At 34.6% G+C, this 16,789-nt stretch overlaps 1 protein-coding gene across 1 annotated transcript; it reads left to right on the top strand.

Annotated features, from left to right (window-relative positions):
* Positions 1–1,487: 1,487 nt before the first annotated feature.
* ccdc15 (coiled-coil domain containing 15) lies at positions 1,488–15,209 on the top strand. The gene is made up of 10 exons (XM_048189531.1): positions 1,488–1,978; positions 2,944–3,093; positions 4,087–4,254; positions 4,622–4,737; positions 4,819–4,995; positions 7,182–7,286; positions 8,056–8,159; positions 8,855–9,049; positions 12,461–12,609; positions 15,085–15,209. The coding sequence occupies exons 4-10, from the start codon at positions 4,714–4,716 to the stop codon at positions 15,201–15,203; spliced, it is 873 nt and encodes a 290-aa protein (XP_048045488.1). The 5' UTR covers positions 1,488–1,978; positions 2,944–3,093; positions 4,087–4,254; positions 4,622–4,713; the 3' UTR covers positions 15,204–15,209.
* The last annotated feature ends 1,580 nt before the right edge of the window (positions 15,210–16,789 follow it).

Consider the following 16,789-nt stretch of genomic DNA (forward strand, 5'->3'; position numbering starts at 1 on the left):
TATGGAGTTCCTATTGACATGCATTATACGACTGACAGACAGCAACGGTTGGAGTTAAAAATCATCATTTGTGTTCTACTGAAGAAACAAAGTCACCTACATCTTGGATGCCCTGGGGGTAAGCAGATAAACATCAAATTTTCATTTTTGGGTGAACTATCCCTTTAAGTTGTTTTTAACCTAGCATTTTTTTTTTATAGTGTATGCTTTGAGTTTAAATAGAAATGCGAAAAAACTACAACATAACTTGACGATACTTTGACATGTTGTTCTACAGTGTAAATTACACACCCGCTTGCTGAAAATATGATTTTTTTTTAAAGCAGTTATATTTATTTGTTTCTAATAAGCAACTAAATAAGAGAGTTTGGGGTATGAGTGTGTGCAGTTTGTTGTAGAACAAAACTTCAAAGTATCATCAAGTTATGTCTACCACAAGCATTATTTTACTCATAATAGAAAAACCCCATAGGAAAATCTCGAAAGAACCACTGGTGACCCAGCAACCACCTAGCAAGATCTGCATTCAAACTGGCCAAGTATTCAATTGTTTACAATTGTTGTAAACTTCCAGGCAATGCTTTGTCAAGCCAACAGTGAATATTTGTGTTTCCTTTTTTCTTTTTTTAGTTTTTATTTCCTCATTCACTTGAAGAACATGAACTGGCCTGTTTTTATTTTGGTGAATGTTAATGACAAGTAGAGCTGATCTGTAAAGAAGATGTTAAATAAAATATTGAGAAAGACCTAAATGCAAACTTTCACATATTTGATGAGATTTTACGCAGTGTTTCACCCGCTAATAATCTGAGTATTATGTAATCGTGTCTGTCTTGTTGAAGTTCATACTGTTCCTGAAAAGGGAGAGACAATGTGTGTGCTGATTCACACAAAAGACACAGTAGGCTCCTTGTTATGCATGGGCACGGCCGTTGAGAACAGGCATTGTAAAGCGAGCAGGCTGATCTTGTGTTGATTCTTACCCATGCATAAATGTATAAGTTGGAGACAGAAACCCAAATAAGCACAGAGAATGCTAATAACTTACCCTGTGGAAAAACAATGCCTCAAATAGTTTCAGGCATGAACAAGTTGTGAAAGACTACAAAGAGAAGCATAAGTAGGACATTACATTATAACAACAATGGCTATTTAAAATGATAAAATGACTTCCTTTGTGCATTTAAAAAAAAATGTAAATAAATAGATGAATAAAAACTCGGTTTTAAATTGATACACAATATACATTAGATTTATAATTAAAAAAAAAATAGGGATATAAAATTCTGCGTAAAACCACCATATTTAATTTTAGTCGGTTAGGTTAGGTTAGGGCTTGGGAAAAAGTAGTAGAATTGGCGTGGAACTAAAACGAGCATGTAGTCTTTTTCCTATCGAACCTACATTTAGCAGCACATCGGGCGTGACCAAATCGCTACAGTTTTTGAGTGGCGTTACTTTCGACGAATAAAATCTTGACTTCACAAAGCTGTGGCCAATAGAATCATAAATGGGCGGGTCTAAAGCAGTTGTGATTCGGTTAGCGTCATTGACAACGGAGTTTTAATTTTGTCAGTTACAGAAGTAGAAATATGAATGTTATTTGCATGAGGACAGTAACAACATAATGAATTCCCGTCCTTTAAAAAGACTCATATTAAGAAGGTTTGTTTTTGCTTGAAGGGTCAATGTTGGGCTTGCTAATAAGGTCTGAACATCGAAAAGCCGTAAATGATAGTTATACCCATTCATATCTAACGTTACCAGATTTTATACGAAAATGAATCAAGCAAGAACACCTAAGGAAAGGGTTTGTTCTTCGATAACGCAAAAGAACGTATTAAAAGAAAATAAAAGGATAACCTCTGGACACAGAAGAAAGACCAAAGATGTGAGAGTGTTGGCAGAGAGGAACTCGGCTGTGGCGCCTGTGGGTGTTTGGGTGGAGAGTGGAGATGAGTGTCAGGAACATCCCGCGGTAAGAACTTACATATGAGAGCTGGAGAGATGCAGTTAAACACGAGCTTCACCTGGTCTCGCGCTTATTAAATCATCTAACGTTAACTTGTTACAGTGATGATTTTGGTCTATCACACATTTCTGACTTGGAAAAGGTGTCAAGAAACACTCCCACATTTGTTTTCTTTAATTTATGGGAAAAAGAAATAACAGTAACTAGTTACAAACCAAAATCTAGACCCAAATTAGCTGCCACTAAATTCTGGCTACAAAAACCCTGTTACATCGCCATATTATCAGGGTTGTTATATTTACAGCTAAAATTGAAATAAAATTAAATATTGAAAAACTTAAAACTTACATTTTCAGCTTGTTGCCAATTCAGCATTTCAATTTTTTGTTTAGTTAAAGTTGAAGTACTAAAATAACTAAAACAGAAATAAAAAATAATAAAACTAGACACATTTAAAAAATAAACTGATAAAAAGTGACAAAAACACAACAAAATTACTAAAAATAGAACTAAAATGGAAAATATAAAAATATAAACTAATTAAAAAAATTATATATATATATATATATATATATATATATATATATATATATATAAAGATACTAAAATAACACTGGCTGTTACTTATAATTTATTTTCATTTATTTTATTATTTATAAATTTTGTCTATTTTAATAGGCTCACATTTATTTATTTATTTATTTATTTATTTATTTATTATGTAAATTTGTTATTTATTTATAATGTATGTTTTAATAAATAACATAATTCTGAAGCTGTTTTTAGACATATCCCAAGTTTTGTTTCAAAACTTGCAAACCCCAGATGAATAGGCTCATATTAAATTACCTCTTAAGGTTAAAGAAAAAAAAGAAAAGAAAAAAATACTTCAGGCCCTATTTTGTACCTATTTGTACCTATTTGTGGAAAGCCAGGAATGTAATGTAAATCTAACCTTGTGTGTGGGGCAGGTCCGGGCTTTGCTTACGGAAGAGCTTCTAGAGGAGACCCGACGAGAGAAAGAGGAGAGTCTGCGCCGATTTCAGGATGCAGTTCGTAAACGTATTTCGCAGCAGGCCCTTCTGCGCAAACAACAGCAGCTACTGAAATCATATGAGACCGTAAGAAATGCCTGTTAATGAGCAACAGAGGATGGCACTCTTTTTCCCTGAGAAGGGCACAATTTGTCCATTGACTGTATTTTTTACAGGCACAAGGCACAAATCCTGTGTTCTATGGAAAGAGATCTATTAATTATGTTAAATTATAGCATAAACTTTACACTGTTGTTCAAAAGTTTGGGGTCATTTTTAATGTTTTTTTCAGAAGTCTCAAGTAATGAGAAGCTATGCTCGTTTAAGCTTCATTTATTTGAATAAACACAGTAAAAACGGTAATATTGTAAAATATTATTGCTATTGGAAATAACTGTTTTCTATTTTAATATATTTTAAAATGTAATTTATTCCTGTGATGGCAAAGCTGAATTTTCAGCATCATTACTCCAGTCTTCAGTGTTACACGATCCTGTAGAAATCATTCTAATATGCTGATTTGATGCTGGAAAAAAAAAAAAAATCTTATTATTATCAATGTTGAAAATGTTGTGCTGCTTAATATTTATGTGGAAAACGAGATGCATTTTTTAAAGAATTTAAAAAAAAAAAAATCTTTAATGTCATTTTTTACAATGTAGGCTAATATATCTGTACTGAATAAAAGTATTATTTATTATATACTATTATATTATTTATTAATATTTACATTTCAGTTTTAATTTTAGTTGAAGTTTTGTTGTATTTTTTTTTTAAATATATTTTTATTTAGCTTTCATTTATGCTTATTTCAGTTTCAGTTTGAGAAAATTCAACTTAAGCTTATTTTTTCAGTTAGTTTTTCATTTATGTTTTGCATCTAATATTAATATTGTATTTCAGCTTTACTTCAGTTATCGATAACAAGTTTTAATCATTTTAGTTTAGTTAACAATATCTGATAAAAGTATTATTTTAAAAAAATCTTACTGACTCCAAACATTTAAACAGTAGTGAACATGGTATAAAAAATTGCTAGTTTCATGCAAGTCATTTGTGTATCTTTTTTTTTTTTTTCAGGTTGATTGTGAGGGTAAAGTATTGCACACTATCAAAGCAGCCCATCGCCTTACTCGTCAAACCAATTTATTCCCTTCCTGGACACATGGGGAGCGAGCTATCTGCAGTCCCAGCTTTGTCAGTGCTCACGGGACAGAGGGCATTTTTTCCACTCAGCACACGCATCATGTACGTGTATTTACAGGCAGAACTTGATTTCATCAAGTACAACATGTTCCTGGATCAACATCTTTGTTGATCCTGGAGCAACATTCCAGTCAACCAATCAGATCTGAGGGACAATATTAGAGTTTATGTCAAGTTTATGCTTGCAACCAGGGTTAAGTGCTTCAACATCAGTGTTATACACACATCTCTCTGATTTTAGGGATAACTTAGGTTTAAGGGTAGGGATATGGTTAGGACTAAATTTTCGGACCAGGATGTTGTTCCGGGATCAACAAAATGTGTTCTTTTGCATCTATGTGGATCAGTTTGCTTGCATGTTTTCATCAGAATCTAGATGTAAGGGAGTGATTCTTGACACTTTTTCCAGGTCAGTAAAGTCAGGAAGCAGGTGAGACACAGACTAGCTGCTCGTCAAACAGTGCAAGAGGGAGATGAGCTATCACAGCTACCTGGTGGGAGATGGAAAATATCCCATCTAGAAATGTGAGTCATGCATTTGGGTCATTTCTTAGACCTGAACGTTCAGTGTTGTGGTATTAATATATTCACATTTGTTATATACAGAAACCCGAATCACATACTTTAAGAGATCAGAAGGATTATACTGAAGGTTCAGATGATGGAGGAGAGGAAAACGAGCAGGATGTTGACACGGAAGATGAGCTGCTGTTGGGGCAACATGATCAACCTTTTCATTTGCATCGCCAGAGAACCAAGACTGTAACTTTTCAGAACGATATGGTAAGAAGTCCTGTGTGGCCTTACATTTAGTCCCAGATGGCACACCTATGTTAATAAAAAAGGAAGGAAAAGTTGGCACTCCACAGCTACCAGCTACCTGACTGACCCAACACTAAAATAAAATATCACAAATAATGCAATTAATCCATACATACAAAGCAATAACATTATTAAAGAAAATGGCAATTATAACTATGTTAATAGACACACAATGTAAAAAAAAAAAAAAAAAAAGTGCACAGGTTTTTATCACTGCTGGAAAGCAAGGCTTTGCTTATAAATGTGTCGGGGCTGCTACAATGCAGTAAGTGCTTCTGAGGAAGAACCAGTATTTTCCAAAGTTTGTGAAGTTCGTGGCATAGGATCTTTGGAGGACATGAAGAGTAAACGATATCCATGAGAACAACATTATTTCCTGCTTTATTTGTGCACTCTGCCCATTAAATAAGTGTTGAATAGATTTACACACTCATGTCTTCAATGTTATCTATATCAAGGGTTTTAGATGCCACAGACCTCCAAATATGATCACCCCCATATGGAAGTTTGTTTCCGCCACTGAATAAAAAATAAAAAAGGTAATTGCGGCTTTTTTCTCCAATTGACATCTCGCATTTTTTTTCTCAGAATTGCGTGATGTAAACTTGCAATTGCAAGTTATGAAGTCAGAATTGCGTGACAAAGTCGTAATTGTGAGTTATACAGTCAGAATTGTGAGATATAAACTCTTTTTTCCTCAAAATTGGACTTTATAACTCGCAATTGCGAGTTTATATTTCACAGTTCTGAGAAAAGAAGTCAGAATTACGATATAAACTCGCAATTGCGAGAAAAAAAGTCAGAATTGCGAGTTTATATCCCGCAATTGTAAGTTTATAACTCGCAATTCTGACATTATAAGTTGTAATTCTGACTTTATATTCTTATATTTAAAAAAAAAAAAAAAAAAAGATAAAAAGTCACAATTACCTTTTTTATTTTTTATTTAGTGGTGGAAACAAGCTTGCATACCCTCATGCGAGGGACCTCCGTGATAAAATTTAAAAGGCAGTGATATGTATTCATGTATAAAGACCCAATTTATACTGTAAGAAATTTATATTATAAATAAAAATATATTGTAAATTATTGAGTTTCTGCTATGTTACATTATCAAGTTTTTTTTCTTCTCACTAAAGTATTGTACTCTTAGAGCTCTGTCAAAGTTATCAGATACATTTAACAATTTTTTTACTTTCATATTCTCCAGATTTGATAATGTCACTATTTCTTTTTGCTTCTTATTATTGTGATAATTTTATTCTATTAACACTACTTTTTAACACTAAAAACATAAAATGTCCATATAGCTTTGTGGGGGAAAAGTTAACAAAAAGTAATTGACTTTAGTCGGTGACAGTATAGAAGCAAATTATTTCATTTGGAAAAAATTATTTAGTTTCCTGTCTTTGTAATATCACACACAATATTCTTCTCACACAGTACTTTCAAAAACCAAAAATTATTCAGACATTTTTTATATTTCTGATATATTTTTACTAGTTGGTGCAGGACACTATAGTTCATTTATGTAAGTGAGGGTAGCAAAATAAAGTAAACTGTGACATATTATACCCAAAAATTCTTCATATAGTGGACTACCAGTAAAATTGATAAAAAATTTGGAACCAAAAATTATTCAGACACTTTGACCTAACCATGTTTTGCTTAAGTGTTATCTGACATAATTAAGATAATTATTTTCTGACACAGTTTAACTCTGAGATCTTGTCATATTTTATTACCATTTTTTTTTAAACTATAGTAAATAAACTGTATTAATGAATGAAATGTTGAAGGTGTCTGAATAAATTTTGGTTTGACTGTATAGCTGCTTTATATTTTAGACAAAATACTTCTGTCATGTTGTAAAGAGATACCAGGTTTTTGCATACTTAATTATGATTGTAATATAATTGATATTCAGATTCACCTTTCCTTAAACATCATATAAAAACTGGTTGATGGTTGTTGTTTTTTAATTTTTTTTTTTATTATTATTATAAGGTAATATTATTTTATTACCTTAGATAGCCCCTTCCTGATTAAGTTGGTGCTTCTGAATAAAGCTGTCTTACACCAAATGGCCTTTATGAAATTTTCAACACAATATGTTATTTCATGGATACAATTTGGTGTCTCTGTAGGTCTATGAGCCAGATCCCATGGCTTCCTGCACAGGCTTCACAACTGACTACAGAGCTTCCCAAGTGCTTTGGCCTCATGAGAATCAGGAGGAGCTGAAGAGGCAGGTGAGGAATCACACTTTATTTAGAATAAAGTCTCCTCTTTAAATTATTTTATTAGGGAAAGTAATGTAGTTTTTATAAACATGCATGCAAATGAAACTGATTATCTGATTGTAAGCATATTACACTGAAAAAAAATATACATGATTCTTAAGTAGTCTACTGTTCAAAAGTTTGTAGTCAGTAACATTTTTTTATGTTTTTGAAAGAAGTCTCTTTTGCACACCAAGGCTGCATTTATTTGATAAAAAAAAATCAAAATACAGCAAATTACTGTAAATACAGTACATTACTGTTACATGTAAAATATTATTACAATTTAAAATAAATGGTTATTTTAATATATTTTAAAATGTAACTTATTCCATTGATTCCTTCAGAAATGATTCTGATATGCTGATTGGTGCTCAAGAAACATTTCTTATGATTATCAATGTTATCAACAGTTGTGCTGCTTAATATTTTGATGAAAATCGTGATACATTTTTTCAGGATTCTCTGATAAATAGAACATAAATAAAAAGAACAGCATTTATGAATTCTATTGAATATTGAATAAATGTTTTTACTTTTTACTGTTGCTTTTGATCAATTTAATGCATCCTCGCAGACTAAAAGTAATATTTATTTTAAAAAAATTTTTTACTAACCTCTAACTTGTGAACTGTAGTGTATTTAGTGTGTAGTCTTGATGTAGGTGGAGTCTTTTTTACAAAAAACAAAATGATCATAATAATATTGTTTTCTTCATGCTCTAACTGTATTGTTTCAGAGACAGTCTCAGTTCCTCATGTATCGACGTCACTTCATGGACATTGAGCGAGAGCAAGTGAAGGAGCACCAAAGGCACAGGAAACATCTGAAGAGAACTGCAAGGTCGAACCTCACCACATGTTCAAGACATCACATGTTTGTCTCTTTTCTTCAACAGCATCACATTTACATATTCATAAATTCACTGCTACTGAAAAGGATGTCTATTTTCATTCCTTTCCGCATAATGATTGCTCACTTCTCTTTTGGTTTCTTTCCTGTTGTCAGACTACGGGAAACAGTTTACCTAGCTAAATAGATACTGTAAAATAATAAACCAAAAATAAGACTGTGAGCAGGGTGCCAGGTCTTTGTGACAAAGACCAATATAAAAAAGACATGACTTAATATTCTAAAATGTCACTCCCATAACAAATACACAGATTTTAAAGTTCCTAACAGTTTCTTTTTGATTCCCAGAAAAACACACGTATTGTCAAAATGTTGTCATGTTGTCAACTATTGATGATAAATGATTTAGGTAAATGTAAATAGATTCAAACTTAATTTATATGTATATGTGCACATATGATTTTTTTTTTTATTACTTTTTTTATTACAAATAATAAAAAAAGTTTTATTTTAGTTCATTTTAGTAACCAGTCCCTATGCTTAACTGCATGTCTTTTGCACTATTGAAGCAAGTAACCACACATCATTTTCCTTTCATTAAGTTGTCCAAGAACACAAAAGACTTCGTGCTGTGCTTTATATTATACTTTCTTTTATAAACCCGGAGAACTTTTTGCTGTGTGTAGGATTAAGAATGAAAAAGAACAACTCAGGAAAGCTGAAGAGAAGAAGATGGAAAGGCAGCGACAGCAGGAGGAAGAAAGAAAAGGCATGGCTGAGAGGGAGTATTTGATTTTGGAGCGATTGAGGCTTGATGAGGAGGAGGCAGCAGAGAAGGTAGAGCGACGAGAAAGAACAAAAAGGACCAAAGAAAGCAAACGGTACATACAGCCAATATATGCACAACTATTGTCATGTTATGAGTATGCTCCTTATAACCAAAAATACACTATTGTTCAAAAGTTTGGGGTCAGTAAGATTGTTTAATGTTTTTGAAAGAACTCTCTTCTGCTCAACAAGGCTTCATTTATTTGATCAAAAAAAACAGTAAAAACAGTAATATAAATGGAATATTATTCATTTAAAATCATTCACTGTTTTCTCTTTTAATATATTTTATAATGTAATTTATTCCTCTTCTAGCAAATCTGAATTTTTAGCATCATTATTCCAGTCTTCAGCGTCACATGACCCTTCAGAAGTCATTCTAATATGTTGATTTGCTGCTCACTTCGACACTGCGTTCACCTTGCGGTAGTCCACACAGAACCGAACTGAGCCGTCCGTCTTGGGAACCAAAACTATCGGGCTCGCCCAGTTACTGCTGGACTCTTCTATTACTCCCATTTCAAGCATAGCCTCTAATTCTGCCTGAACGACATTTTTCTTGTGTTCGGGCAATCTATACGGCCGGCTGCGAACCACCACGCCCGGCTCTGTCTCGATGTGGTGCTGAATGAGGTTTGTACGGCCCGGTAGGGGAGAAAACACGTCTGCAAACTCTGCTTGTAACTTGGACAAATCAGTGAGCTGCGAGGGCGAGAGGTGATCTCCCCCCGGGGCCAGAGCGAGGGACTGTTTTTTGACATTCGCCTCTGGCCCGAGATCATCCTCTCCGCTAATCACCGTCGCCAGCATCACTGATTCCACCTCATTCCATTTTTTTAAGGAGATTGAGGTGGTAAATCTGACGTGCTCCTCTCCTATCGGAACGCACAACCTCATAATCGAGCTCACCGACTTGCCGTGTCACCACAAATGGTCCTTGCCACTTTGCAAGTAATTTCGAGCTTGAAGTGGGAAGCAATACAAGTACTTTATCTCCCGGTGAAAATTTGCGTAAGTTAGTTCCTCGGTCATACAGCTGGCTCTGTCTGTGCTGGGCTTGTAACAAATTCTCCATAGACAGCCACCCCAACGTGTGGAGTTTTGCTCTCAAGTCCAGCACGTACTGAATTTCATTTTTGGCTTGAGATGGTCCGTCCTCCCAAGTCTCTCTTAGGACGTCTAATACCCCACGGGGCTGGCGTCCAAAGAGAAGCTCGAAGTGGGAAAACCCCGTGGAGGCTTGCGGGACCTCTCGCACTGCAAATAACAGAGGTTCTAACCACTTATCCCAATTTTTGGCGTCCTCTTGAACGAATTTACGAATCATGGATTTAAGCGTGCGATTAAACCGTTCGACCAACATTAGCTATGTTTCCAAAGAAATGAATTTAATGTAAGTGTATGTGTTCAAGAGAACCAAATAGTCACTTCCTGGGAAATTGGCGCAAAATATCTGTAATAAAAATGGAAGTTGCTGCAATCAGTGAAGCCACTGTGGCTCTTTTTTTCTCCATCATAAATGACTTACGCTTTAGAGCATGCAGATAAAAGAACTATAAACGCTTTATGTATCTTGCGTTCTTTACTGTAACTTTTGATCAATTTAATGCATCCTTGCTGATTGAAACTTTCTTTAAAAAAAATTAAAATCTTAAAGGGTTAATTCACCAAAAAAACTGAAAATTCTGTCATTACTTACTCACCCTCATGTAGTTCTACACCCGTAAGACCTTCGCTTATCTTCGGAACACAAATTAAGATTTTTTTGATGAAATCTGATGGCTCAGTGAGGCCTCTATTGCCAGCAAGATAATTAACACTTTCAGTGCCCAGAAAGACATATTTAAAACAGTTCATGTTACTACAGTGGTTCAACCTTAATGTTATGAAGCAACGATAATACTTTTTGTGCGGCAAAAGAACAAAATACCGACTTTTCAACAATATCTAGAGATGGCCGATTTCAAAACACTGTTTCAAAACTTTACAAATCTTTTGTTTCGAATCAGTGGTTCGGATCGCCAAAGTCATGTGATTTCAGTAAACAAGGCTTCGTTATGTCATAAGTAGGGGTGTGACGAGATCTCGTGGCACGAAATCTCGCAAGACTAATATGTATATAAAAGTAATCTAGTGATATTGCCATGACAGAGTGTTAGGATGATTAGGAAAGAATATGCCACCGCTACGTTTATATTACGCCTCCACTGTCGTTTTGCTTTGTATTTAAATAAAAAACATTTAATTCAGTTGAATAACGGTCGCCGCCGCTCCATATTTACAGAGAACGCGCGATCGCTGAAAGTGAAAGTAAACGCGAGCGCGCATTCAAACGCGATTTCAATACACCGCATTTTGAAAGCGGCTCCCTGATGAATGCAAATATCTCTCAATATGAAAGCTATTTTAGGCTGGGCAGTGTAGTTGTAACCATCTCTTAGCTTTTTAACCATTAAATAAACCATTTTTATTTATACTGTTTTTATTTCTATGATCAGTTTGTGGAAAGGAGTTCAGTTAGGAGGTTAATGGTTGTAGAAGCTCATAAATCATGTACAGTAAGGTCTGAAGAGACTGAAATCATACAGGAGAGAAGTCAGTCAGTTGAGTTTGTGGCAAAACCTTTTACAATACTTGAGTATTGTTGTCTTTTACTGCATATGATAATTCATACTAAGAAAGTAGAACTGAAATGACATTCATTGCAAGATGATTAGCTAAAACATTCCAAATACACCTGCAGAATATTTTTTCTAGTCATGTATTTCGCCATTGAGGATTTCTTAAAAATAGTGTGTAAAAAATCTTGTCTCGTCTCGTCTCGTGAACTCAGTCTCGAGTCTCATCTCGTCTCGTCTCGTGAGATACCTGTCTCGTCACACCCCTAGTCATAAGTGTTTCGAAATTTCAATAGTTCATGTAACTTTGGCAACTTTGGTTTGATACGCGATCCGAATCATTGATTCGAAACAAAAGATTAGTAAAGCTTCGAAGCAGTGTTTTAAAATCGGCCATCACTAGATATTGTTGAAAAGTCTTTTTTTTTTTTTTTTGACGCACAAAAAGTATTCTCGTCGCTTTATATTAAGGTTGAGCCACTGTAGTCACATGAACTGTTTTAAATATGTCTTTAGTAGCTTTTTGGGCATTTGAAAGTGTTAATTATCTTCCTGGCAATGCAGGCCTAACTGAGCCATCAGATTTTATCAAAAATATCTTAATTTGTGTTCTGAAGATGAACGAAGAACTTACGGGTGTGAAACAACATGAGGGTGAGTAATAAATGACATAATTTTCATTTTTGAGTGATGACCCAAAACATCATGAATGCTAGTCTACACCATAAAAGCCATAACCATAAACCAACTGTAAATTCACCATAAAATATATTGTTTTACATTCAGTAGAATTGTGTTATAATAACTTGTAATGAGCTGTCATGGCATGTGATGATTCTGTGACAGGTACATTGAGGCAATGCAGGCTCTACTGAAAGAGAAACTGGAGAAGGACAAAGTAGAGCTGCCTCCTCTGTGTTCCTGTGGAGACACTTTCTGGAACAGCCATCCTGATACCTGCGCCAACAACTGTATCTTCTACAACAATCCAAAAGGTAAACTGCTCACTCTGTATCCGTTTCCTTTTATATTTTAGGATAATTATAGAATATCCTATTGCTCCTTAAATGAAAATAATTTGAATGTCCTGTTATGCTGTATATTGAGTTTTTGCCCTAACAAGCAGCAAGTGACTCAATATTTTATTAGTTGCTTGGTTCTTATTTCTGTGGTTTTGTGTCGGATAGGTCCACCCACAGTGAAATATCATCGGTCCAAAGTCCTGCTCCTAATAATTATAGAATGAACTTCTGATTGGTTGTGATTATGTTGTTGGAAAGGAAAGCTTGTCACGCCGTGCCTGGTTAGGAAATTATTTTACTCACAGTACCATGACTGGACAGATGATACATGTGTGCCTCTGTCACAACATGTCATAACTGTAGATATTTTCCCAGACAGTGTGAAGTTTAATCATGGATTTAGTTCATCATAGGAACAGCCTTATTTAAGAATGAGATGAAAACAAGTTTTAAATACCCTAATGAAAAATAAGTACACTTTGGCATACTTTTTAAAAGAGAACTTACGGTTATATAACTAAATGGAATGTTTTCAGACACTTTACTGAATGTGATTTACAATTAAATGATAATGTATTATAGTTTAAATTTATATTAAATGCACTAAGTGCTTTTTTTGACCCACTTAAGTTTAAGACTTAAGTACATCTTTATACGCAATCTCATAATTGTTTCTATTGTCTTTGAAATATGATCAAAATTGCACTGCCAAATATACTGACGTTCTGAGAAGCATTTATGGTAAACTTTTATCGTTTGTATGTCAGTATTAGTAATTAAACATTTGTAATGAAGTTGCAAATTAGTACATATTAACTTTAAATATAATATCAAATAACACACTGCAAGTACTTTACATGTGCTTTTGTACGTTAGTCTGCACATCAAAATAAGTGTACTTCTTAAAAGCATGATCAAAAGTTGTTAAAACATAATGATTTAAAATGTACTTAAAGGTCCCATTCTTCGTGATCCCATGTTTCCAACTTTAGTTAGTGTGTAATGTTGTTGTTAGAGTATAAATAAAATCTGTAAAATTTTAAAGCTCAAAGTTCAATGCCAAGCGAGATATTTTATTTAACAGAAATAGCCTACAACGAACGGCCAGTTTGGACTACATCCCTCTACTTCCTTCTTTAATGACGTCACTAAAACTGACGTTGACTAACCTCCGCCCACAGGAATACACAAAAAAAGGGGGCGTGGTCTTGTTGCGCTCCCACGGAGAAGAGCAAGAGTTGCGTTTGTAAAGTGTGTTTGTCGCCATGTCGTCGAAACGCTGTTATTTTCATCCCGCAGTCCAGTCACCTTTGTTTGGCCTTCCCAGGGACGCTGTACTTAGAAATCAGTGGTTACAATTTATGTTTAACTCGGTTCCCGAAAATTATAATCCACATGTTAAACTATGTGCAGCACATTTTACTGAGGACAGCTTCCTCAATCTCAGTCAGTTTAATGCCGGATTCGCACAAAGATTATTTTTGAAAGATGGAGCAGTTCCCTCTTTGTCTGGAGAAGGCGTTGTTTGTGGACCACAACCGGTAAGTGCATTTTATTATTTACGTTGGTGCGTTTAACAGTTTCTGTAACTTATCACACAAAGGGCAACGCTGTTTAGCTTTGTTAACTAGATGGCAATTAAAACTTATCCGACCAAAACTTTTAAAAAGTGTAGTAATTCAACCGGACACCATCGATTGTTGGTGTTTGTTATGATCAGTTTAAATTATTTGTTGATTATATCTGTTGTTTACTGTTTAACCACATGCTGGTTTAGCTGCAGCCACGCGAATCATTGTTCTATGTTTAGGCCTATGTAACGTTACCTACTGTAAATAAACAGCTTACCATTGTGACACATCCTGTAAAAGACGTGTTTGCACAGGTTCTACTCGATCCTCTTCATCTATGTTCTCCGGGTCTGATTCCGGCTCAAATTGATAAGGTAAAATTAAAGACATGTTTACGATAACACTGAGCGCATGCATCTCCCCGTTATGGTAAGAGGCGTGACCTTTCCGGGCAAGGAGCGCTAAGCTGCTGTCGAATCACAACACAGGAACCGCTGGCACAATCAGAACTCGTTACGTATTTCTGAAGGAGGGATTTCATAGAACAAGGAAGTCATCAGCCCGTTTTTACGACAGTGGAAACAGCGGTATACAGATAAGTAAATTATGTGAAAAATACTGTGTTTTTTTACACGCGAAACATGGACACATGTTATATTGCACACTATAAACACAATCAAAGCTTCAAAAAACCACGAAGAACGGGACCTTTAAAAATAAAGTTTCATTTTACATTATTAAATATACAGTAAACCTGGCATTGTATATTATGAATATTGTTGGCTCCTTGACAAAGTGCTTTGTTCCTCACAAATAAAAGCGTCTGCTAAATGCATAAATGTGATGTATTTGTTTGTTTATTTATTTTTCTTCTCAGCGTATGCTCAGGCTCTGCAGTCTGTTTTGCTAAGCTGTGATCTGAAGGAAGGAGGCCTTGGACAATATTCATCCACCTGGAAGGCATCCTCTATGGATGTCCATTCCCAAAGGAAGTGATTGTATTAAATCTTTAAAATCATTACTGAACGTGTTTTAAGACTGGACAGCCTGAAGTGTTATGTTGTATTAACTTAAAAGGATAGTTCACCCAAAAATGAAAATTCTTTTATCATTTACTCAGCCTTAAGTTGTTCCAAACCTGTATGAATTTCTTTCTTCTGCTGAGCACAAAATAAGATATTTTGAAGAATGTCAGTAACCAAACAGTTGATGGACCCCATTGACTTCCATAGTATTATTTATTTTATTTTTTTTATTTTTTTTCATACTATGGAAGTCAGTGGGGTTCATCAACTGTTTGGTTACCCATATTATTCAGAATATGTTCTTTTTTATTCAGCAGAAGAAGAAAAAAATCATACGGGTTTGGAACAACTGACAGTATTTTTATTTTTGGGTGAACTATCCTTTTAATGAGTTCATGGTGTAATATTTTTTGTATTGTACTCATTTATGGTTTTAAATAAACGGACAGTAATGTGACCAACATTTTTACTGTTTTAATAAACCTTACTGAACTGAGAAATTCAATTTTGTGGTTTTGTTGTGTCACAGGTTTGTTTTTCTTTGAGCACCTAAATGTGTGTGTGACCTTTAATACTAACAAAATGAAAAATTCAATTAGAGATTGTGTCAACTAGACTATCCCCTATGAAGGCCTCGTCGACATGACAGCCAGTGGCACAGATCCTCAACAAACATGTCTCCACAGCAGCGTGATGAATCCAATCTTCAACCAGATGGAACTGGATTAAATATTGTGACTTTCCAATCCCAACCTGACTTGTGACCTGTGATGCTGCCTGAATCATAATCACACCATGATTGTTTGTTGGCCAGAGGAGAACTGGCCCCCTGACTGAGCCTGGTTTCTCCCAAGGTTTTTTTTCTCCATCCCTGCTGCTGTCACCTCTGGCTTGTTTAGTTGGGGACACTTAATATTCCACAATATTACTGATCTGCTTTCATTGACACCATTGTATGAGAACTGAACTGAGCTGGACGGTGGCATCACTGTTCTCTCCAGAGCTGCTGTATGGATAAATTAACTAAATTAATAACTAATGATTTTTACAATGGAAACGAATCAATACTGAACTGCTGTACAGTCAAAACAATCTTTGATACATTATTTACCTGCTATTACTCTAAAGCTAATTTGGAACTATATCTGCATTGAAAAAAGTGTTATATAAATAAAGGTGACTTGACTTGACAAAACCATATGCTTTGTATCTGGTTGAGAAGTCAGTAAATGAATGGAAGTCACATTTTTTTCTGTCTGTGTCTGTGGAAATAAGAAGTATTTGTTTCCACTCCAGAAAGCAGCATCCTAATTTTTTCTAGGAAATAATTTCTCTAGAATCCTAATTTCTCAAATGTAGGTTATGTTTAGTTTGATGCATACAATCTTGCGTTTATTTGGCATATTACATTTGTATTTGTATTGTTAGTGCAACTTGTGCTCATGAGTTAAAAAGATTTGTGCAGTATACTAAGCACATACAGATTTGTCATAAAGACTAATAAGGTGTATTAAAATCTGAGTGGATGAGCAAAAAAGAAACTTTATTTTGATTATT

Source organism: Megalobrama amblycephala, linkage group LG4 (assembly GCF_018812025.1).
Source record: "Megalobrama amblycephala isolate DHTTF-2021 linkage group LG4, ASM1881202v1, whole genome shotgun sequence".
Classification (NCBI taxonomy): Eukaryota; Metazoa; Chordata; class Actinopteri; order Cypriniformes; family Xenocyprididae; genus Megalobrama; species Megalobrama amblycephala.